Below are 24,592 nucleotides of genomic sequence, written 5' to 3' on the forward strand. Positions count from 1 at the left end.
GTTGGATCCCCAACTCTATATTTCTCGATTCGAGGCTTTAAACCTTGAATATTTTTCGCAAAATCCGGACATGAACCCATTTTTTCGAAGAAATTTTCCCAAAATAACCTTGAATTCTCAGAAAACCCTCTTTTGTAAATTTTTTCTCAAAAATACCAAAAAAATTAGTTTTAAACCTTTGATTCTCGTAAATTTTAGAACTTTATTCCAAAAATATCAAAAATATATATATATATATATATATAGAAAATTTCTAGAAAAGAGCAAAAAAAATGCCTTTCAAAAGGCACCTTTTTGAAAAAAACAAGTTTTATAAAAACGCCTTTTTGCAAAAATTAAAAACTAGAGGGCCCCATTGAAAATCCCCTTGTAGTTTAGGTAATATCAGTTTAGGCAAAAAGAAAGGAGGGGGGGGAGGACGGCGCCTCTCTTTTTCTCTCTCCTCCATCGCCCATCCACCTCGTTTTTTCGGCTGAAACCCTCCTCCACTCGTCTCCAACCAACTACCTCTCGAACCCTCCTTCTCCCCTTTAAGAGGAGCACACAGGAGTCGATAGGGGAGGATCGGTCTTCACCCCATCCCCTTTCTGACAGATCGCATTTTTTATCTGCTCCCTTCTTCCCTTTTTCCTCCGATCTCCCTTGTATCAAGTTCTTCCCGCTGGTTCCCTTCTCCGCCAATTGAAAGAAGCAACGTCCGCAGCAAGGCTACAGGTGAGTGATTCATCTTCTTCTATTTTTTTTTTAGTATTGCTCTCTCCCCCTACTTCTGTATCATCGCGCTCTTTTTAATCTTTTATAAGTTTCCTTTTCCTTCTTCAAACTGATGACCGACGATGCCTCGCAATGGCATCGTCGATTCATCCGATCTTTGATGTTACCTCTGCACTAGTTTTATTCTTCTCCCTTTACTTTCCATGCTTTACCCTTGATTTTCTGATTTTCCCTCATTTACGCACCGTCGATGATGTTGAGTTGCCTGTGCAATCTCAACTCATCTCTTTGCAACAGGAAAGGGATGATCAATTCCAACACCCACCTTATTTTATTCTATTTTATTTTATTGTTCATCTTTGTTGAATTCCTGCAGTTTAGGTAATATCAGTTTATGGTCGATATTTCCTTCATCGTTTTACTCTCTATACCTCTCATTTTTTTTTACGTTTCGTACTTGCATATGTTATTTTCGGTTAGGCTATTTCCTGTTTTGATATAGCCACCACCTTCTGTTCTTGACATTTTTTTTTTAATTTGACTCATTTTATCGATCTATATTTCCTGAGTTTGTCTTCCTATCTCATATTTTGCAATATTTGTTAGCTTTTCATTTTCACTTATTAATTTTCTGTCTTTCTTTCTTTCTCATTCCCTTGAATCGTCAATTTATTGTTTGTCGCTGAGGATCCCTTTCTATTTGTTCTGTTCATCATCGTCACTTTCGGTAGTTCTGTTGGTTTGCTTGATGGACTAGGTAAGCGCAATGATTCCTAACATTTTATCTCTGCTGCATTATATACATTGATATCCATTTTCGTTTTATCCACCTCATTGTAATCCTCTGACAATGTTCTATTCCATTTATATTTTGTTTTAATTTGTGCTGAATTTGTCCCTCAGTCGTTAGAGAAGCCTTTCCTTCACGGAAGACTCATTTGCATAATTTACTGATTTGTATTATGAATTCCCCTTTGAAGATTATTGAAAATAAAAGATAAATGTATCAATGCATCCCTGAAGAGTCTGGTCGATGAGTTTATCAATCTGCTTGAATACAATCCAACGGTATTTGTTTGATTTGTTACATTGATGATATTACACCCGGTACATTGAGCAGTGGCACTGGCCACACTATCTTTGGCCCCATCATCATCATCGCCATTAAGGCATCCGCTGGTGGTATGCCCTTCGTTTGGATTCTCCCACAGTATAAGTTATGGTGCTCTATGGCAAAGCATCTGATGTCCAGTGTCCTAGCTTGCACTGCCACGTTGCCTGGATCACCCTCTCTGGCCTCACCATGCTCCATCTTATTGCACTTCATTCACATGCCACATCTTGCATTACTTTATTATATCGTTCCTGGTTTCAAGTGGTACAGAGGCTTATTTCGATAATTAACTGTTGAAAAAATATATCAAGAGCGCACCTATTGGGAAGGGTCATCTGGCTCATACAGTCCCCTACTGAAGGAGAGACATATCTGGATCGGCTCTCATCAAGCAATGTCTGGGTTTGCTGAAAGGTCCTAACTTAGATTCGTAACTTCCTGCATAGCCATAACCCCCAGTACCAACTACGTTGGTGTGAAGCCGTTGTGCAATAGAAATACCAGAAGAATCAAGGTAAGCACCCACTCATTATTTTTCTGATAATTCTGGAATGTGAATAGTCGAATTATTAGTGAGCTGTCATTCCAAGACAATGCCCTGATGTTGCTTTTACAAGAAAAATCTGGTTTGTGGCCAATTGTTTAACAGTGTGCATCATGCATATATTGATATGTTCTTAATGATAATGTTCTAAAAAAAAAACATTGGACTGCAGAGTTTAAGCTAAATTCTTTTTTAGTTTCTGTGGTAATCATTATTGTTGAGAAGCATTGTATTATAAAATTCATGAAACCCATCTTGAGGTTGATATGTCCATAATGATAATGTAATAAAAATGCCTTTGGAGTGCAAAGATCAAGCTTGATCTTAAGTTTCTGTGGTGGTTATTCTAGTTGGATAATCCGTGTATGATGGATACTATGAAATCCATTATGTTTTGACATGTACATACTGACAGTATCCCAGAAACGCCTTTGAAAACGACAATAGTCTGCATCAATTTTTAATGGCAGAGTCATCTTGGATCACAAGCTTGAAGAGCGTAGTGCATCCTCCAGCTAAGGAAGACTATGGTTCATTCAAGCAAGTTGTCGTGGCTGAAAGGGGATACGATTGATTTCTTTTTCAATAAAGCATAGATGTGGTGTCTTCTTAGGGTGCATCTGTTCTTATCATAGAATTTCATGTATGTTTGCAGATTGTTAGAGAAATTCAATATGGAGAAAAGGGTGTCAAGGTGGCTGTTGAAGATGGTACTCCTTACAGTGCAAGGATAAATTTCGTTATCAGCATCTCTGTTCCCTCGCCGTCGCCATCTTTCTTCAAACATTGTTGCGTATCCCAACCAATTGATGGATCGGTCAAGTTAATTTCGAGGCCCCTGATTGAGGGGTCAAATTGCAAGTCAGGTTGTGGTGATCAACACCTACACACCTTCGTTGCCGTCACCTTCACCGCTGCAGTTCACCTACAACAACCACTACTTCCCACCAGGTTAGGCCCATTTCTGTCAGACTGATCACTAATGGCAGGTCTTGGAGAAAGGAAAAGGTTACAATGTGGGGTCTCCTTTTTACTGTGGGTTATAGCTGGCTTTGGGTCACTGTACTGTCATGTTTTCCCTCTTGTCTTATGGCTTGGGTGTCTGCCTTATTACTGATCGCAGAGAGCAGATTTCTAATTTTTGTTGGTCTAGGTAGCATACTATATCAAAGTCAAAGTGGAAAGGAAGCTTTCGTTCAGGAAAATAAAACAAAAAAATAAAGTGATTGAGTCTAGGTTGAGGAAAGTTGTCATGATATCGGAGAATCAATTTGGTTTTATGCCTGAAAGATCTACTATGGAAGCTATACATCTTCTTAGACAACTTATTGAGAGAAATAGAGAGAGAAACAAAGATTTGCATATGGTTTTTATTGATTTGGAGAAGGCTTACGATAGAGTACCTAGAGACGTTCTCTGGTGGACAATGATGAAGAAAGGTGTTTCTCTCAAGTACATTAGTATAATTAAAGATATGTATGAAGGAGTAGTAACCAATGTCCGCACTTGTGGAGGGGTGACAACCAATTTTCCTATAACGGTTGGGTTACATCAAGGATCTGCTTTAAGCCCTTTCCCATTTGCTATAGTGATGGATGAGCTTACGAGATCAATTCAAGAAAATGTGCCGTGGTGTATGTTGTTTGCTGATGATATTGTTTTGATTGATGAGTCTAGAGCTGGGGTTAATGATAAGTTAGAATTATGGAGACAGACATTGGAAGCAAGAGGTTTTAAGTTGAGTAAGAGTAAGACAGAATACGCAACGAAATAGAGATGGGAGTGTAGTGAAGCTTGGTGAGAAAGAAATACCGGTGGATGATTCTTTCAAATATTTGGGATCTATCATTCAAAAGTATGGAGAAATTGATGGAGATGTAAATCATAGGATAAAGGTTGGGTGGATGAAATGGAAGAGTGCAACTGGAGTATTGTGCGATCGTAGAATGCCATTGCGATTGAAGGGAAAGTTTTATAGGACGACTATTAGGCCCGCTTTACTATATGGTACGGAATATTGGGCTGCCAAGAGACATCATATTCAAAAAATGAGTGTAGCTGAGATGCGTATGCTGAGATGGATGTGTGGAAATACAATAAAAGATAAGATTCAGAACGAGGAGATACGTAAGAAGGTAGGCGTTGCACCCATTGAAAATAAAATGAGAGAGAATCGTTTACGGTGGTTTGGATATATTCGACGAAGGCCTAATGATGCTCCAGTTGGAAGGATGGAGAAATGGAAAAAAATATATTAGTTAAAAGAGGTCGGGGTAGGCCTAGGAAGACATGGATGGAGGTGATAGGAAATGATATGAATGCTTTGAACCTCACCGAGGACATGGCATTGGATATAAATGAATGGAGGAGAAGGATTCATGTGGAAGACCCAGGATGATTTTCTTTGTTGGTTCATATCGCCGACCCCAATTGTTTTGGGATGAAGGCGTAGTTGTTTTTTTTAGTCTGAATTTGTTAAGATTATCTAGACTCGGGATAATGCTTGATTTATCCCATTTTTATACCATTGTTAATCATGTCAACTTTTATCCCATTAAAGTTGGTTCCATGTTTCAGAATCTGCACTGTCATTATCTTACCATAGTATGTACACTCGCTCACTGCACCACTTATTTCACTGTGTTCCATTCACAGCACAACCTTCCCATCAGATCCCCCACTACACTTCCCATCTCCAAAACTCACTACGCATCGTTCCTGTACTTACCTCCATTTCCCACACCTCAAGCACAACCATTGTGCTCACTACCTCATCACCACCTGTGGTTATACCCACCCTTCAATCACCTAAGTGCTTACAGTAAAAGAAAAGTCTGTGTTGATGTAAATATTTACAGCAAACACATTGTGTTGCTGTAAATATTCACAGCAAATACATTGTGTTGCTGTAAACATTTACAACAAACATTACACACTTTTTTTTTTATCGCCTAAGCGGCACCTTGCTGCAACTTCACCTTCCAGCATCCACTTTGCCACAACATCTTATGCTGTCCTATCCCCATTCCTTCACCTTCACTTACACAACATAACCATCTGTTAGTCATTGCACCATGCCAAGGCATTTCTTGATTTATCAATGTGACACTTGTGCATAACCACCTCCATCATTTAATATTGTCCCTAGTGGCCATACTTTCAGCACCATTTTACTGTAGCACTCCACCTGCACTGGTTAGGTTATTTGCATCTCCATTTTGCCCATCTCAAGTAGTACTCTGAATTACAATGGTGACTAACAATCACCTTTTCAGTAAAATTCCTGTACAAAGTGCATAGTCCACCATCCATCGTATATATATTTCATCAATCCAAAAACCGTGTATATGCCCTCTCATATGCGGACTTTCGTTTGCCTATGGTATTGCTTATATATACTGCTATACATATATATATATATATATATATATATACATACGAATATGTATAAGTATATATGTGCGCATTTCTTTCATGAATATAGAAAATGCCATGTGCCTCTTTTAGCATGATATAGCATCTTACGTTAGAATTAATTTCTTCCATTTCCTCTTATCTTGGTTTGGTGCTAATTCTTCTTTCTTGCAGGAATCTCTAGAAATGTTGATGTCATTTTTAGATTAGGATCTCAAATTCAGTTCAAATTGTAATAAAGCTAGTTATTAATGAGAATCCTTTACATTTCCAGTTTTAGATAGAATGAATGAGCATAGTAAAATTGCTTGTTTTCATGCTTTTCGCCTTTATTTTCCAAAATCTCACAATGATGAAACACGAATGACATGTGCACCATTTCGTAAAAGGTAATTAATCCTAAGTTGATGATTTACATCAATGGCCATAGTCAGGATGTAAACAAAACTTAGGATTTTTATCTTTTATAAAATAACACTGGATCATTTTCAAAATTCATCATATTTCCTTTAAATATTTTTTTCTTTTATCAGAGTTTAGTCTAAAATTAATTCAATATATATATCAATGGCCATAATCAGGATATATTGAGAGTTAATTTCATTTTAAACTCTATAAAAGCACCAAAATGTATTTTATTCTTCATTTGAATTTAGATATGATTATTATATAATACATTCAATGACCATAGTCAAGAGTGTATTATATTATTAATCTTATTTACATTCATTTAAAGAATGAAATATGTTTTTCAGAATCCAATTTCAAAATTCTTCAAATTCATTCATCATTTAGGATAGAATTGCATCATATTTTCAAAATTCCCTTTTTCAAAATTCCAAGTGATTCTTTTTCTTCACTTCTCATCCTATTTATAGATTCAAATTAAATTCTATCTCATTTTAAAAATTCAAATTCAATTTCAAAGTCCAATTTGACTTTGAAATTTCAAACTCATTTTGTATTCAAACTTCAAACTTCCAATCCAATTCAAAATTCAAATTCAAAGTGCAACTTAATTTTGAATTTTCTGATTCATGTTCAAATTCAAAACCAAGTTTATCTTCTCATCTTCAAATTCAAAATCAAAGTTTGAGATTGATTCTGAATCTCAAAACTTGATCCTTCTTAAATTTTAAATTCAATCTGGGTTTTCAAAACCCATATCCATCTTCAAAAGTCCCATTTGGACTTTCAAAATCCAAATCCAAAGTTAGATCCTAATCCCAACTTGGATCTAGATTTCCAAGTACAAATCTCCACTTTTTGGATCTCAGATCTCAGATAAAAAAACCCATCTTAGGATCCAGAATCCAATTCAACCTTGGATCTTAGATTTCAGATCCAAAAACCCATCTTAGGATCCAAAATCCAATTCCATCTTGGATCTCAGACTTCTGATCCAAATTCCCTTTAGAATCCATAATTCAATTTCATTTTTGATCTCAGACTTTAGATCCAAACCCCTATTAGGATCCTAGAATCCGATATCACTTTGGATCTCAAACTTCAGATCCAAGTTCCATCTTGGATCTCAGATCCAAATTTCATTTTACGATCCAGAATCTAACTCCATATTGGATCCCAGATCTCGGATCCGATTTCATTTAGGATTCAGAATCCAACTTCATTTTTGAATCACAAACATCAGATCCAAATCCATCTAGGATCCTAGAATTCAACTCCATTTTGGATCTCAGACTTCAAGATCCAATTTAAATTCAGATTTCAGATTCAACCTCATCCTGGATCTCAGATCTTAGATCCAGATTCCATCTTGGATCTCAAATTACAGATCCAAACTCCATTTAAAATCCAGAATTCAACTTCATCATTTGGATCTCAGATTTTAGATCCAATTCCCATTTAGGATTCTAAATCCAGAATTCAAATTCATCTTGGATTTCAACTCTATTTAGGATCCAGACTTTGGATTCAAATTTCATCTCGAATTCTAGATTTCAAATCGAATTTTTCCCAATTCTAACTTTCAAATCCAATTCCATTTTATTCTAGATTTCAGAAATCCAAGTTCATCTCGATTCCCAACATTTTCAAATCCAATTCCATTCCTCAAATCTACTTCAAATTCCCAGATCTCATTTCTGATTTCAAAGCTTCAAAGTTAGAATTCAATTCCATTTTCAAACATTCATCCAGATTCAAAATTCAAAATTCTAAATTCAAAGTCCATTTATGACTTTGAAATTTCCTTTCTTCTCCTTTTATCTCAAATTCAAAATCATTCCTTTCAAAATCCAGATTTATTTTCCCAAGCTCTGATTATTTCAAAAACTTAGAACTTTAATCTTAAGTTCTAAGTTAGAAACCATTTCTTCACTCTATTATCAAATTCATCTCAGAAACACTTGGAAATTTTCAAATCATTTTAAAAAAGAGCATACATCCTTGCATTGCACAAGCATGATTCTTTGTACATTTTAGATTTAGAATAAATTCTTAGGATAAATTCTTAGGCAAAGCAAAAAGGCATAAATTCGACTCTTGGTTCGATTACCCCTGGTAAAGGCACCAGGAACGGTCGAACCTCGTACCGACGAGCGGATCCCGTCTCCCAATTTTTCTGCAAATATTTCAAAAACGGAGGCGAGTTATTTTCTTAAATATCTTCAAAATTAAGGTCAAGTGAGACCCCACAAAAGAATTCCTCTCTCTTCTTCTTTCTTTTCTCTTCTCTCTTTTTTTCTGTCTTTTTATTTTCCCTTTTCAAAAGGGGGAAATAGATGTTAGAAAGGAAAAAAAGAAGGAAGAGAGAGAAACCACAAGAGAGAAAAAAATTTGCGATGATCACAGAAGTGACGATCGTGATGGGACTCGTCTCTGTCTGGTCGAATTGGTGCCTTTTGCTTTGCTTTGATATTATCTAAGTCTTTATTCTATAAATGTCAGCTTAATTTCCATGCACCTAGACTTTGTCCTAAGCTGACATCATTGCATATATGATCTAAGTATGGTTTGGCAGAACCATATTGAGGAGATTATTCCATGTTCACATTAGACTTAAGTCTGAAATACAACTCTCCTCAATTCTCGGGATTGAATGCAAACAATGTATGCAAGTGTATGCTCCTATTTATTTAAATTCTATCTCTTTAGGACTTGCATTAGAGCTTTCTGGTTTTATTGCATGTTGAACATGTTTTTGAAAACATCCCTACCTATATTGTCCCGGCCTTCACGTTGCTGGGCTGTCTCACTGAACCATAGTTCGGAAGAGAGCTTCACAACTGTGTTACTTATTTGGGTTCGCGCCCCCTACCATGTACCTAAGGGCCATAGTTCGAGGTATATCGGTAGGTGCTCAAGGATGTTGGGAAGCTATTACCTTAGAACCAGAGAAATATTTCTATGCCACGTAGTTCGAGCTTCGACTTGAGTATATCGGCGTATCTTGATTGGAATAAGATGATCTGAACCCTAGAGTTAGGATTAAGGTCCTACAAGCCATTTCAAAATATTGCATTTAGAGTCAGCTTTAGGGAGTGCTGTTTGTGCATCCTTGTTTGCACATCTGTGATTGTATGTATTCTTTATATTTTCTAAAAACCCTGGGTATATATTATTCAAGATTTTCTCTTTGTTTTTAAAACCGAGGTGTATTTTTCTTTTCTTCTCCTAATTTCTTCAAATTCTTTTGATCCTGCCTGCAAATTCTTCAAATCTTAAATCTTTACCATCTACTTTCAAAATTCTTTTTTTTCTATTTATTACCTTCTTTTTGCAATAAAGTATCTTTTGTCTGGAGGTGTCCTTTTCAAAATTAATATTTGTCCATATTTTAATTGTTTATCCCTTTTCACGGAAAAACAATGCGGTTGTCGCAAATTTTTGGTGACAACCCGATCCCTCGTAATGGGATATTTTCATTGTCAGATGGTGATTTCTTCCCTTATTAAAATTTCTTCCAAGATCTTTTCTAAAAAACCCCATTTTTGATCTGTAGAGAGCATTGGCGTTATCAGTTGACTCAGACGAGGTCAAGGGTTGCACTGTTCTAACATCTCGGTTACAAACAGAAAGTAAGGAATGGATTCTCAAAAGTTTGTCGGAGGAGTTCAGGACAGCAGGAGTGAGTTTGATCCCGCAATATATCAATTATTCAAAAATATGATAGTTGAGATATTATCCGAGCAAACTGAAGCCAGTTGCGGAAAAGCTCCCACTGAAGGAAAGACACCTGTCACCTTTCCCATGAATGAACGCAACAATATCAGACCAAAAGAACCAAGCTCCTTATAGAGGTGAGACAAATGACTCTTATCCAAATGAAATTTTATCCACAAATGAAAATCTGTCCAGTTTTGAATCAGTTGAGGAAGATTCCAGAAATGATCAACCTCCTATCAAAACACATCATATGGTAACTCGGTTTCAAGATGGGACTCTCAAACCAAAAGTTTTTCAGTCCACCAAGTATCTTATTCGAGAAGCTTTATTAGTTTCCCTTCAAGACAAAGAACCAAACTCGTTCAGGGAGGCTCTCTTAGACCCCAACTGGAAGCATGCCATGAAACAAGAATATAATGCGCTTCTAAAGAATCAAACCTGGGAATTGGTTCCTAGACATCAAGCTGGTCATGTGATAGGGTGTAAGTGGATTTTTAAAATTAAAAGGAAAGCTGATGGGTCTTTAGAAAGGTTCAAGGCTCGTCTTGTGGCTAAAGGCTATAGTCAACAAGAAGGGCTTGACTACTTTGAAACATTTAGTCTAGTCATCAAGCCAACCACCATCAGATTAGTTTTATCTATAGCTCTCAGTAATAAATGAGTAGTACGTCAACTTGACGTACACAATGCTTTTCTTCATGGAAACTTGTCGGAAGAAGTCTACATGGATCAACCGACAGAGTTTGAGCATTCTAGATTTTCTAATCATATATGCAAACTTAAGAAAGATCTATATGGATTGAAACAAGCTTCGAGAACCTAGTTTTCCAAACTAAGTTCCTTCTTATATTCAGTCGGATTTATTGCTGCCAAAATTGATACTTCATTATTTACCCTCAAGGATAAATCTGTTACTATTTATGCTTTGATCTATGTGGATGGTATTATTATCACAGGGAACTCAAACTCCTATATCAAAGCTCTTATTCAAAAGTTAAGTTCAACCTTTGCCTTAAAAGACCTTGGTGTGTTGCATGTCTTTTTGGGGATTGAGGCTCAGTTCACAAATCAGGGGTTGATGTTAAGTCAAAAAAAGTATATATGTGACATACTTAAAAAGGTATCGATGATAGATGCTAAACCAGTGTCCACTCCAATGGCTACCTCTCCCCTGCTTATAGCTAAGTCTGGTCCATCTTTTAAAGATCCCACACTTTACAGAAGCATTGTTGGGTCCCTACAATATGCAACCATAACAAGGCCAGCCATATCTTTTGCTGTAAATCGTGTATGTCAATACTTGCATGACTCGACAAATGATCATTGGGTTGCAGTCAAACGTATCTTAAGATACTTGAAAGGATCCATTGAATGTGGACTTATGATAAAACCAAGTTCAGACAAGTCCATTCACGCCTATTCAGATGCAGACTGGGCAGGATGTGTAGATGACAGGAAGTCTACTAGTGGATATGCAGTTTTTTATGGACCAAATTTGATATCTTGGAGCTCGAGAAAGCAGACTACTTTTTCTAGATCATGCATAGAGTCATAATATAGAGCACTTGCCAATGTGACAACAGAAATTGTTTGGACACAATTCCTCATCAAAGAACTTGGAATAACGCTTGATCAAATTCCTATTTTATGGTGTGATAATGTTGGGGCTTCCTATCTTGCCTCTCATCCTATGTTTCACAATAGAAGCAAGCATATAGAAATCGACATTCATTTTATTATAGATAAAATTGCCAAGAAAGAGCTTGAAGTCAGATACATCTCTACGAAGGATCAAGTGGCTGATGTTCTCACAAAACCCTTACCCTCTCCAAGGTTTAAGGATCTTATCGACAAGCTCAATGTGAAATTCTACACATTGAACTTGACGGAGGCTGTTGAAAATAAAGATAGAAATGAAGAACAAAAAACCGTTGAAGATCAATCCAAATGGAAAAAGTTACCTGCTGTAAAAAGAAATCCTTCAAATGTCAAGGATAAGTTGAAAATCTGTTATGATAAACCAAATGTAAATTCAATCCCTAACATTAAGGGATTCAATCTGCTGTAACAGTTTTGTGGTATAAATCTATCAGCTCAACTCTCTTTCTCATGAGATTCTGACAAGAAGAGTGATTGAGGTCGTGGACGTAGATCCAGCTTGGATCGAACCACGTATACTATTTCTTGTTATTCTTTTAGGCACCACTTATTCAGAAAAGCAGGGCAGTTTGTGAAAGATGCTTGAGGATCAATTGTGTTTTTCTCGTTATCTGGTGAGTTGTTTTTGGAGGTCTGCAGGTAAAGAAAAAACTGCTAACTGTAGGAGTCACTAGAATATGGGAACTACCATGTGAACTGGGCATTTCCAGCACTTTTTTTTTGCAAGTTCAACCATGTTGATGTGTTCGGCATTGTGAATTTGCTAGGAATAAACTGTTGGATCGTGTATTTTCGATGAAAAAATACGATTTTTGAATGCTTGAATATTTATGAAGATTATTAGTCATTGATTTTAAAGCCATAAAAAAATCTTGTTTATGCACCATAATCGGACGATTCAAGAACTGGTCCTTATAACCAAACATGTAGATCACATCCGTAAGGTTAGATTCAATAAAAAGAATAAAAGCCCCATGAAAATCGCGGTTCACACGGTAGTTCTCATATTCTAGTGACTCGTTACTCTAGTATCTCGTTTTAACATGCTAACAAAAAAGAGCTCAGTGTAGGTGGGTGCTATTAGGAGAAGAAAAAATAATGCACCTATCGGAGACAATGCTGAGAGAAGCTCTGAAAGGAGTTATTGAGATGGAGTTTGAGCTTTAGTACACAAAAGGCTAATTTGAAAAATAGTATTGTTGAGGTGGGGAGTTTTAGAGTTATCAGTCTTAAGATTGCTTAAATTTGGTATGCTTCATATAGTTTGAAGGATTTGAATGATAGGGCTGTGTTGAGTGAATGATATGATCACTGATAGGATTACAAGGCTTAGCTCTAAGATTAATGTGCTCGAGCCTTTAAGACTAGCATGAATTAATTGTAATGGAAATTTTGTTTTTGACATTTAGTCATGGTAACAGAGAACACTATGAAGACACCATTGATCCTGAAGTATTGTGACAGTGGCAGTTTTTTTTTTTACAACTATTAGTTGTTTATATATGTTTCTTTTCTTCTATCTTTTCTGCTGTCTAGCTTGATGTTTGCATATTCATCCTCTTATGCCATGCACTTTATTCGGCGCTTTGATTTCTCATTCTGGCTTTACCACTTTTACATAATTTAACACAGGGATATTGTTAAAATGTAAACTGCAATATATATATATATATATATATATTATTTAATATTATTATATTTTCTTTTATTATTTTCTTTTTCTATTTTTTCTATTTTCTTTTTTAGCATCTAGTTCAATAGAAACTAGATATTTTGATCCAGTCAAGTTCCTGTTGGAACTTGACTGTGCAAGTAGCTGTTGGACTGTAGTCCAACAGCTATAATAAATGTTGTTGGACTATAGTCCAACAGCTATAATAAATGCTGTTGGACTATAGTCCAACAGCTATAATAATAAATGTTGTTGGACTGTAGTCCAACAGCTATATTAAGAGATGTTGGAATCCAACGTCTCTTTTTGGAGAGCTCAAAATGAGCTCTCCTCTCTCTCCCATTGTTTTGTATATATAGGGGTGAACCCCTTCAATGTAAATAACCATGCTTCTTAAGCATTTTGTTCATGAATAAAGTATTATTTATTTTTCAAGTGTTCTTCCCTTTATACCCTTTCAAGGGTCATGCTTGTAGTGTCTCCAATAGACACTTGTTTGTGAGTTATTTGTGCATTTGTTGAAGACCACCATTTCATTACATGGTATCAAAGCTACGAAATCCTTAGATCTTGAAGTGCTTCCGCCTCGATTTCCGTGCCACATTTACAAAAGGTGTTTCATCACCTTGTTCTTGGCTCAAGAAGATTTGTTTGAAGAAAGGCGAACTTGTGCTACAAAAAAAATTTGGTTTTGTATCCTCTCTTATTCCTTTGTCTACTCTTTTTCTTTTCTTTTTATTTTTCTCTCTCTCTCTCCTCCTATTTATTCCTCTCTTACCCTTGTAAAAGATGGATGACAATGATAAGATCACCATCATTCCTATGAAGCTAAATGATACTAACTATGTAATGTGGGCTTCGATTATGAAGCACCACATTTGGGGAAAAGGTTTATGGGGTATAGTGGATGGTTCCGATTTGGAACCTAAACTATCTCTTACCAAGAAAGAGGGTGATAAAGAGGTTCCTCTAACGGAAGAAGAGAAGAGTAAGGCGTTAGCCACTTATGAAAAGAAATGGAAAGAATGGAGGATAGGACATGCAAAAATTATGTCATGGCTCATCAATAGCATAGACATTAAAAAATGCTCTAGTCTAGCTAAGTTTGAGCATGCCGATAAGGCTTGGGAATACCTCAAAAACATGTATTCCCTTAAAGATATTGCACATGTATGCAATTTACAAGATAAAGTTCGGACAATGACTCAAAAAGATAAAACTATTCGAGAATATTATAATGAGTTGTCCGAACTTTGGGAAGAGTTGGCTCTTCTTGAGCCCAAATGGCATTGTGCCGAAGACATCGAGCTTCGTCAAAAGCAACTCGATATGGAACATTTCTATCAATTTGTGAATGGTCTAAGGCCGGAGTTTGAATCCACCAAATCGGCCCTTTTACATCGTGGAAAAATTCCTTCTATTGTTGATACTATAGAAGAGCTCACTATGGAGGAAAATAGACTTAGAAAAAGTACTCCAAAAGTTGATGATGACTCCGTTTTAGCTGTATCTAGACCGAGGAATCATACTCGTACTTACAAGCCGCCTCATTTTGGAAGGCAAAACGGCGACTTTGATAAAAAAAAAGTTATTTGTCATCATTGTCATGAACCGGGGCACTATAGGCCTCAATGTCCAAAGTTAAAAAGAAGAGAAGAAAAAAGAGTTGCATCTGTTGAATCTGAGTCAAAAGATCAAGATGCACCTGTGTCTATGACTCAACTGATGGAAATCCTTCAACCTCTTCTCAAAGGGGTATCCTCCTCAACCGAAGCCTCAACTGGAGCGGCAGTTGCATCTTTCTCCGGTCCAGGTAACTTTCCTTGGCTTTTAGATTCTGGTGCTTCTTTTCATATGACCCCAAATGTTAATAGTCTATCCGAATGTCTTAAAAATGACTCAAGTGTGTCAAAGGTTTTTACAGCCGATGGCACATCTCTCGAAGTAAAAGGAATAGGATGTTTTGAAAATCTTCAAAAATCCAAAAGATTTTTTATCCCAGAAGTTAGATATATCCCTAAACTTAATTTGAATCTCTTATCTGTCTCGCAAATATCTGATTATGGATGTAATATCTCCTTCTCTTCTCATGGTTGCTGGGTACAGGATCGCCAGTCAGGGAAGCTGATTGGGGAAGGCCATAGAGAAGGAGGACTTTATTACATGGACTTTTTGGAATTACCCAAGAATGCATTTTGTTATAATATTCAGAAATTAGAATTGGATTTATGGCACAAAAGGCTTGGCCATCCTCATATGTCTAAAATTCAATATTTTCCAAGTTTGGAAAAATTTTGTAATTCTGAAAATTTTTCTTGTAAAGACTGCATTCTTGGCAAAATGAAAAGGTTACCATTCCTTAGTAGAACTTTTGTTTCCTCACAACCACTTGAGTTAATACATTCGGATGTTTGGGGCCCCGCACCAGTTATTTCCAAAGGTGGTTATACATATTATGTCATTTTTGTTGATGACTTTTCTAGACATACTTGGATTTATTTTCTTAAACATAAATCTGATGTCTTTGCTAACTTCCAAATATTTCATAAAATGGTTAAAAATAAGTTTCAAAATGATATTTCTGTTTTTCGCACTGATTCAGGGGGAGAATTTATGTCCAACGAATTCAAAGACTATCTCAATTTACATGGTATTACACATCAAAGATCATGTCCACACACTCCACAACAGAATGGCCTAGCCGAACGCAAACATCGGCACATTATGGAAACTACTAGGACATTGCTAATTGCAAATCAAGTTCCAAAAAGTTTTTGGGCTGAAGCGGTCCTAACTGCCACCTACCTCATTAATAGGATGCCATCTTCCTCATTAAAGAATACAACTCCAATAGAAAAGCTTGTTAATTTAACTCCAGATTATTCTAGATTAAGAGTCTTTGGATGCAAATGTTTTGTTTTCACCAACAGAAATGATAAACTCTCTCCTCGTGCAATCCCATGTGCCTTTTTAGGATATGCTGATAATAAAAAAGGCTACAGGTGTTTCGATTTTCAAAATGACAAATTATATGTGTCAAGAAATGTATCTTTTTTGGAAAAAGAAAGCTTCTTTGAATTTGAAAAATCCAAGGATGTCACTGAATACTCGTTTTTAATTGATCCAACTTCAAAATCCAATGAATGTGATGTTGGATATGACCTTGACAATGATCAAAGTCCTATTGTTGTTGAAAATGATGATAATGAAGAGCAAATCCATGGGGATGTTAGTCTACAATATTCAAGACGTAGAGAGCAAAATCTTCCATGTGCATTACAAAAATACTCTGAAGTCCCACCTAGAAGAACGTCTAGAATCTCTAAACCTCCAGAAAAATTTGTGTCTTATGAATCTTTTTCACCCACGTATAGGGCCGCCATTACATTAATACAATCATATGTTGAACCATCATCCTATTCTCAAGCAAAAAATCATATAGAATGGATAGAAGCCATGAAAATAGAATTGGATGCACTAGAAAAGGCCAATACTTGGACGATACAAGATATTCCTCCGGGTAAGAAACCTATAGGTTGTAGGTGGGTATACAAAGTCAAAACCAAAAGTGATGGGACCCTGGAAAGATATAAGGCCCGTTTAGTAGCAAAAGGATATGCCCAAGAGTATGGCATCGATTATGAAGAAACATTTGCTCTTGTGGCCCGTATGACCACTGTTAGAACTTTAATAGCCTTGGCCTCCATTAGAACATGGCCTATCTTTCAATTAGATGTCAAAAATGCTTTCCTGAATGGGAATCTCGTTGAAGAAGTATACATGGAAGCCCCACCTGGTATTAGTATCCCTAAGGGTAAAGCTCTTCGTCTAGAAAAAGCTCTTTATGGTCTTAAACAGGCTCCAAAAGCCTGGTATGACCGATTTAGTCATGTTATGCTTGATATTGGTTTTCAACCTTGTTTAACTGACACTGCTTTGTTTGTTAAGAAATATGATGCAGGCATCATTATTCTTCTTCTCTATGTGGACGATATGATCATCACCGGAGGCGACAAACAGGGAGTTGCAAATATCAAATCTCTTCTTAAAACTCACTTTGAAATGACTGACTTAGGTTTATTAAGATATTTTTTAGGCATTGAAGTTGCTTATTCCCCTCGGGGGTATTTGATATCTCAATCTAAATTTGCTCTTGATATCGTTTCCAGGTCTGGAATTACAGATGATAAGAAAGTAGACACTCCAGAAGTTGTCAATGTTAAAATGAAAATTGATGATGGAGAACTTCTTGATGATCCTACTCCTTATAGACAACTTGTTGGAGCTCTTTCTTATCTTTCCATTACTAGGCCAGATATAACTCATGCGGTTCATACAGTTAGTCAGTTTCAGCATGCTCCCACCTCCGTGCACATGAGAGCGATTTTGCGTATTATTAGATACTTAAAATCCTCTCTTTCACGAGGACTCTTCTTGTCTGCTTCATCTTCATTAAATTTAATTGCATATACTGATGCTGACTGGGGAGGTGATCCCAATAATAGACACTCAACTACTGGTTTTTGTGTGTTCCTAGGTGAAACCTTAATTTCGTGGAGGTGCAAGAAGCAGCAGAAAGTCTCTCTTTCCTCCACCGATGGCAACCACCACTATGGAGGTTGTTTGGCTCAGACGATTGCTAGCAGATATGGGAGCTAAAGCAACGCAAGCTTCAAAGATGTGCTGTGACAACAAAAGTGCGATCTACATTGCAAGCAACCGGACATTCCATGAGCGCACTAAACACATTGAGATGGACTGTCACTATGTCAGAGAGGAATACTTACATGGAACCATTGATCTGCCATATGTTACATCAGAATATCAATTAGCAGACTTCTTCACCAAGCCTCTCGCTGCTCCCAGATTTCACTTCCTCTTAGACAAACTTTCGCTCATTGTACCGTAAGTTTGAAGGGGAGTGTTAAAATGTAAACTGCAATATATATATATATATTATTTAATATTATTATATTTTCTTTTATTATTTTCTTTTTCTATTTTTTCTATTTTCTTTTTTAGCATCTAGTTCAATAGAAACTAGATATTTTGATCCAGTCAAGTTCCTGTTGGAACTTGACTGTGCAAGTAGCTGTTGGACTGTAGTCCAACAGCTATAATAAATGTTGTTGGACTATAGTCCAACAGCTATAATAAATGCTGTTGGACTATAGTCCAACAGCTATAATAATAAATGTTGTTGGACTGTAGTCCAACAGCTATATTAAGAGACGTTGGAATCCAACGTCTCTTTTTGGAGAGCTCAAAATGAGCTCTCCTCTCTCTCCCATTGTTTTGTATATATAGGGGTGAACCCCTTCAATGTAAATAACCATGCTTCTTAAGCATTTTGTTCATGAATAAAGTATTATTTATTTTTCAAGTGTTCTTCCCTTTATACCCTTTCAAGGGTCATGCTTGTAGTGTCTCCAATAGACACTTGTTTGTGAGTTATTTGTGCATTTGTTGAAGACCACCATTTCATTACAGATATCATATCCTCTGTAAATCTCTGCTCCTGTTGCTTAAATTTATTTATATCTACATTATTCTGTTCTTCGATTTCTCATTCTAGTTTTACATAACTTACAGCAGGGATTTATATCCTATCATCTGAAAATAGGCTTGCAAATTTATCTTTTGTTTTGATTAATCTCTAGCGTCCTTTTTGGATGATGCCAAAATCGGGTTTAAAAAACCAGTTTTGAGGGCCAAACCTGTTTTTTCTGTGAAACTGGGTGATTCTTAGGTTAGATGGGTAGATTTTTTTTAAGGTTCCCCTCTTGTTTGCTCCTGTCTCCTATACCTATTCCTCAGGCTTCGGTCTTGAACATAAAGCTCAGAGTGATGCATCTGAATAATTCTTAAGCATTTCCAATTATATCCAGTTCTTAATTCCAGTTTGTTGAATGCGATGCACATGGGTTGCATGATTGGGAATGAGTTCTGTCCATACTCGATTATGGTTGACAGGAAAACATGTGCTATAAGAGGAGGCATTGTTGGTGGCTGTCACACTCATGTGGCTATGGTACACTCTGTGGACATTTTTATGAATATTTTCCTTCAATGTTAGAGTACATTGGAACATGGATTAAAAGTCTAATGAAATAGAGTGCTCTTGCATGTTTGAAATTGTATCTGTTATGGACTCATTAAGGGAAATTGGTAGTGTATGTGGTGGAAATTGATGCAGAGGATCAGAAAATTCAAAGAACAAAATACTAACAACAAGGAACTGGTCTTCTAGAGTTTCACCTCTAGGAATTCAAGACTAAATTTCAGATATATAGAAGAAATTCCTTTTAATTCAATGATAACAATTTGACATGTCCATAACTTTACCAACATTACAAGGAAAAAAATACGTCACCCTCTCTCCCAACTCTTATATGACACAATAAAAAAAGAAGGAAACTAAAGAAGAGATCAACTTTTATGCTAAACTTAAATAGTAAATATTCCTAACTCTAATCCTTTGCCAACCACTTGATTTGAAGGAGATGCAAAATGCTCACCAAATCGTAATTTGTAAATGCTACAATAACTGCTGAATCCTTCAAAGGTTTTCATGGGTCGCACCTGCTTGGATCTGGGTCCACACTTCAATCTGCATTTGTGCCCTGCATCAGAAATCCATATGTAGAGACCAAATTTTGTTGCACTTTTTTCCCATATTTAAATTACAACTGCCAGATTTTGGGTTTAGAATGCAAAGTACACAGAATTTGACCTGTCAAAGGATGAGCAATGGACATGGTTGAAACTTTGACTAGCCACAGCAGCTTAAGTGGTGGCCTAGCAGCAGAATCAACTTAATCTGAATAGTTGGATTTGGACACTTGCTCACTCTATTTGAGTTCCAGGGTTGGGTAATATTCTTTAGGCATCAGATATGACAGTAATTCTAAATTTTTAGTTTTTCTAATCTTACTGGTGCTTATGTAAGATGAGTTTGATAACTTTGTCTTAGTGAACAGCACATACTGGTGCTAGTATAGCTGTCCCCTTCTGGCTGACTTTTCTCACAGGTTAATTCAATTAAAATTTTCAACCAATAAAACCCCTTATTATTGATGATTCTTAGTGGATGGATCTAGTGCACATTCTGTATTTCTAGGGCCAAATAACTCCCTTGTGATTGCTGATTCTTGATGGATGGATCTAGTGCATATCTGTACTTTTAGGGCTGAATCATTAAACTATTGTTTTTACACCAATCCCTGAATCTGGTTAGTTGGAGATTTTTTGTTTAATTTTCTATTGGATTGTCTTCCTGTCATTTATTGCATTCAGATTCCTATGGCTTACTTAGATTGTATACACAGGAACTTGTGCTGAATGAAGCTTGTTAATTTTTTGTTATTGATTGGGTCCCTTCGTTGGCTTAGATAACTTGCTGTTACTCATGGAATGCCAGATGGAAACAGATGAAAAAACTCAAAATTGTTCATCTGCAAACCAACTTCTACAATGGAATCAATGGCAACTGCTGGATTCCGTTCTTCCAACTGGTGGGTTTGCCCATTCTTATGGTCTTGAGGCCGCTGTCCAAGCACTTATCGTCCTGGGGCCAGAAGATCTTAAAACACACATAATCCAAATACTAGAGAATACAGGGAGCTTGCTTCTTCCTTTCGTGTATAAAACAAACAGGTTTCCTGATTCGGAGACATGGTCCATTCTTGACAAAACACTAGAAGCAACTTTAACTAATGAAGTAAGCAGAAAAGCATCAATCACTCAAGGGTCAGCTCTCTTGAGGGTGGCTGCTTCTGTGTTTCCTGAGTTCCCAACTCTCAAGAAAATGCGAGAAGTTCTACTAAGTTCAGGACTTGTCTATGTTCACCATGCACCAGTTTTTGGGTTGGTAAGTGGACTTCTTGGCTTCGATTCAGAAACAAGTCAGCGAGCTTACATGTTCATGACAATGCGTGATGTAATTTCTTCCGCAACAAGATTGAATTTGGTTGGCCCATTAGGAGCAGCAGTGCTGCAGCACCAGGTAGCTCATGTTGCGGAGGAAATAGTGAAGAAATGGATGAATCGGCCTGTTGAGGAAGCATGCCAGGTAGCTCCTTTGCTTGACACAGTACAAGGTTGTCATGGATACTTGTTCTCTCGAATGTTCTGTTCTTGAACTGATTGAAAGCTAGATGTAGCCCAGTTTCGTCTTTGTGAAATACCAACTCCAATTGAACAAATGCTGGAAGTGGCTGGGGACTGGAACCTCATAGGTTTTCCATAGAAGACCCACTGGCTTGTCGATGTCAATGCGGGTGGCCCTGGCGATGTATAGAGTGGACTTGAAAACTTTTGGATTAATTGTAACTTATTGTTAATGTTTTTCTTAAGTACAAGAAAACATATTTTGTTGGGAGAAAAGGTGGTAGCTTCCTACCACTTTTCTAGCTAACCTGATTTTTGAAGGATTTTTTCCATGTCCTTAAATCTGACTATACAAATGTGTTCTACGTGCTTATTTTTATGGGAATTGACTCTTGGATTATCCGATTCCGATATGCAGATAGGTTTTTATAAGGTTTAAAAATCAACTGTGTAAGGTTTTTATAACTATTCAATATATATATATATATATATATATATATAGAGAGAGAGAGAGAGAGAGAGAGAGAGAGAGAGAGGTACCTGCTAACCACTTTTTTAGCTAACCCCTCACCCTTCCGGTCTTTTGAAGGGATTTTCTCATGTTTTGCTTAAATCTGACCATACAAATGCCTTATGCATGGTCGATTTATTAGGAAACAATGCTTGAATCATGTTTTTTCGATAAAAACTTGCATTGAATAATTTAGAAAAGCTTAGACTGTATTTTTTATACCGTATAAAAATGTACCTGTATATCATAATTGGATGATTCAAGAGTCGATTCGAATAAAAATAAAGAATGTAAAATGTATCTTTACAGTTGGATTTAAGAAAAATATGAAAAAACCCTTTGAAAGCCGTATTTGTTGGGTGGTTAGCATGTACCACCTTATATATATATATATATTATGTACTAAATTGAACTTAGTTAGGGAGGGTTGATAGTTTCAGTCATGCAGTGTCCTCGTGTTCCACCCGCACTGACACCGATGCCATGCTCTTTTAGAAGTGTCTATGTATGTTACATAGTTGGGATTGTAGTTTTTTTAAAGTGATCTGTGTATTGGTTGCCACAATGTAAAGCTTGGTAGACACTTTACATAAAAATCTTACATCATTCTGATCATGCCCGAAACATCTATGAGTGCCGGTTGAATTTTGCCCACGGTATTGCATCGTGGCTTCTTGATTGAAGCTGAATATGTGGTCACAGTATGCCAATCTTCTGAACTTGTCAACTATTTACAGAGTGCTGCTCAACTTTCCTTGTTATCACATTAACCGGCCTCTCTCTCTTTCTGTTTTTTTCATGAACAGAAATACCACTCTCGATATCAGAGACCTAATCACATTGGCTAAGCCTTCGCTTTCCCAACAGTGCAAACCTGCACCCCTTACCCCTTGCCTCCAAGGAGTCGCTTGGCTTCGACTGAGCAAGAGCTCTTCTCTTCTTGTCTTTATTAATGCCAGAGGTTTGACACTTTTGAGAATGAAACCCTGACCACCCGTCTAGTGGCCAAGGCCCCTTCCACGTCACCAAACCCTTTGTTATCTAGTGGCCAACATTGCCAACCCCTTGTGCTGAGCAAGTGAGCATCCTCTGTTTTAAAACGGGTCCCATTCCCAACTTCATGGTTATTCTTTCAGATTTCCATTCTCCCCACAAATATGTACCTTTCATTATCTGCTGTCAAAAATGCCAAAGCCCTTTTCTAGGATCTCAACTTAGAAACCCTTAATAAAAACTTCATAAAGAACAGATAGACAAACCTCTATTTAGAAACTTATAAGCTAAATCTGTCGTTGGTACAGCAGGCTAAGATCAGCGCTGTCAAGTCTCCTATCCCAGGTGTGGTTTTTCTATGTAGTAAACAAAAAGGGAAAAGCGAATTCTTCCTAACTGAGCCCGGGTTCGGCGTATTAGGCTGTGGAAGTGCTGACTTGAGTCTGAGCTGAGTCCTTGGTCAAGCTCATTAGTTTAGACCTTGACATCAATTACCATATGTCTATGCACACCCCAAGGAGGAGGTGAAAAGTCAGTAGTCCACATTCACCCTACTGCGCCAAACATATTGGCGTCATCACATGCAACTTGTTTAGTAGAGACAAGTTCTCGACGATAAAAGTGGAAAAGAACTAATGGTTCACCTTATCTCTAGTTGGTCACTTTCTTCAATTACACTTTCAACCCCCACGCCCATCCATAGCCTTCAGCCTTTCACACCAACACCAACTCACCAAGCCTTGTGAAAAATGCCAACCATTTAATGAATGAAGCCATTCCACCTCATTCATCCCCAAATACATAAGTTTTCATTCATTCTTTCATTCAAGAGAGAGAGAGAGAGAGAGAGAGAGAGAGAGAGAGAGAGAGAGAGAGAGAGAGAGAGAAAGGGTTTACTATTTTAAGCAATTGATGAGTTGAAAAAAGATGTAATGGTGGCTGATGCAGCGTATGGGAGTGGATCAAGGTGGCCCCCACATCAATAGAGCGTGGTTCGTAGCTAATTGTTTTGAAGAGGAAACCACGAGGTGCTACTTTTATGATGGGGGCCAACATGAATTACTTAGTGCAAATTGACACCCTCGACACTTTGAAAGCTTTCTCAACCGTAAACCGGAGTCCAATTTTTTAGATTTTTTTGAACATCAATCATTGAGAATAAGTGAAGGAGAAAATTTGTTATTTATATCAAACCATATACCCATTTTGATTTTGATTTTTAAAATCAATCATTCAGAATAAGCGAGGGAAAACATTTCTTTTTTAATAATATGTTATAGGTGGTTCAATTTTTTTTTTTTGAAAGGCAAGCTGGGGTTAGGTAGAGTTATTCAACTTACCAATGGGTTTTGAACCTGCAACGTCCCACCACAAGGAGACGTGCACTGACAGCTCCTACCAACCACACGAAGCAGCCGTTGGTGGTTACAGGTGGTTTAAAATTTCCCACCACACACGGACGACGGAGAAGCTGATGGATGTTAGGAGTTCGATCGTCACGGTGGGCGCCTCTTGCCATTCTCTAGGAGGCATGGTTAGGTGATCAGTAACTTTACAAAGTACTGGATCTGCTTGGGTTCCCTAGCGAGCAAGGGGAGTGGCATTGGGGTTTTATGCAGTTGGACATGATGACCATAGCTCAACATGGTTTTTTAGCACGATAGGTCTCTTCACAAAGCAGTTTTCTGGCGTAATAGTCAAAAAAGAAAGAAAGAAAGAAAAAAAACAGTTCCA

General features: G+C 37.1%; 1 protein-coding gene across 4 annotated transcripts; it reads left to right on the forward strand.

Moving 5' to 3' along the window:
- The first annotated feature begins 452 nt into the window (after positions 1-452).
- LOC149819644 (urease accessory protein F-like) lies at positions 453-21,595 on the forward strand. Of its 4 annotated transcripts, none has more exons than XM_089983846.1 (2): positions 453-714; positions 20,637-21,595. In XM_089983846.1, exon 2 carries the CDS (start codon positions 20,654-20,656, stop codon positions 21,383-21,385), a length of 732 nt encoding a protein of 243 aa, XP_089839972.1. In that variant the 5' UTR covers positions 453-714; positions 20,637-20,653; the 3' UTR covers positions 21,386-21,595. The 4 variants fall into 4 exon arrangements, with proteins under 4 accessions (XP_089839972.1, XP_089839974.1, XP_089839973.1 ...); XM_089983848.1 differs by having other exon boundaries at positions 454-714; positions 20,666-21,595; XM_089983847.1 differs by lacking the exon at positions 453-714 and adding an exon at positions 1,376-2,342 and having other exon boundaries at positions 20,666-21,595.
- The last annotated feature ends 2,997 nt before the right edge of the window (positions 21,596-24,592 follow it).

This window comes from Nuphar pumila, chromosome 12 (assembly GCF_984573655.1).
Source record: "Nuphar pumila chromosome 12, dmNupPumi1.hap1.1, whole genome shotgun sequence".
Taxonomy (NCBI): Eukaryota; Viridiplantae; Streptophyta; class Magnoliopsida; order Nymphaeales; family Nymphaeaceae; genus Nuphar; species Nuphar pumila.

What these genes read in the sequence shown, in the direction of transcription:
- LOC149819644 (XM_089983846.1), top strand. Translation starts at nt 20,654, where the DNA reads ATGGAATGCCAGATGGAAACAGATGAAAAAACTCAAAATTGTTCATCT.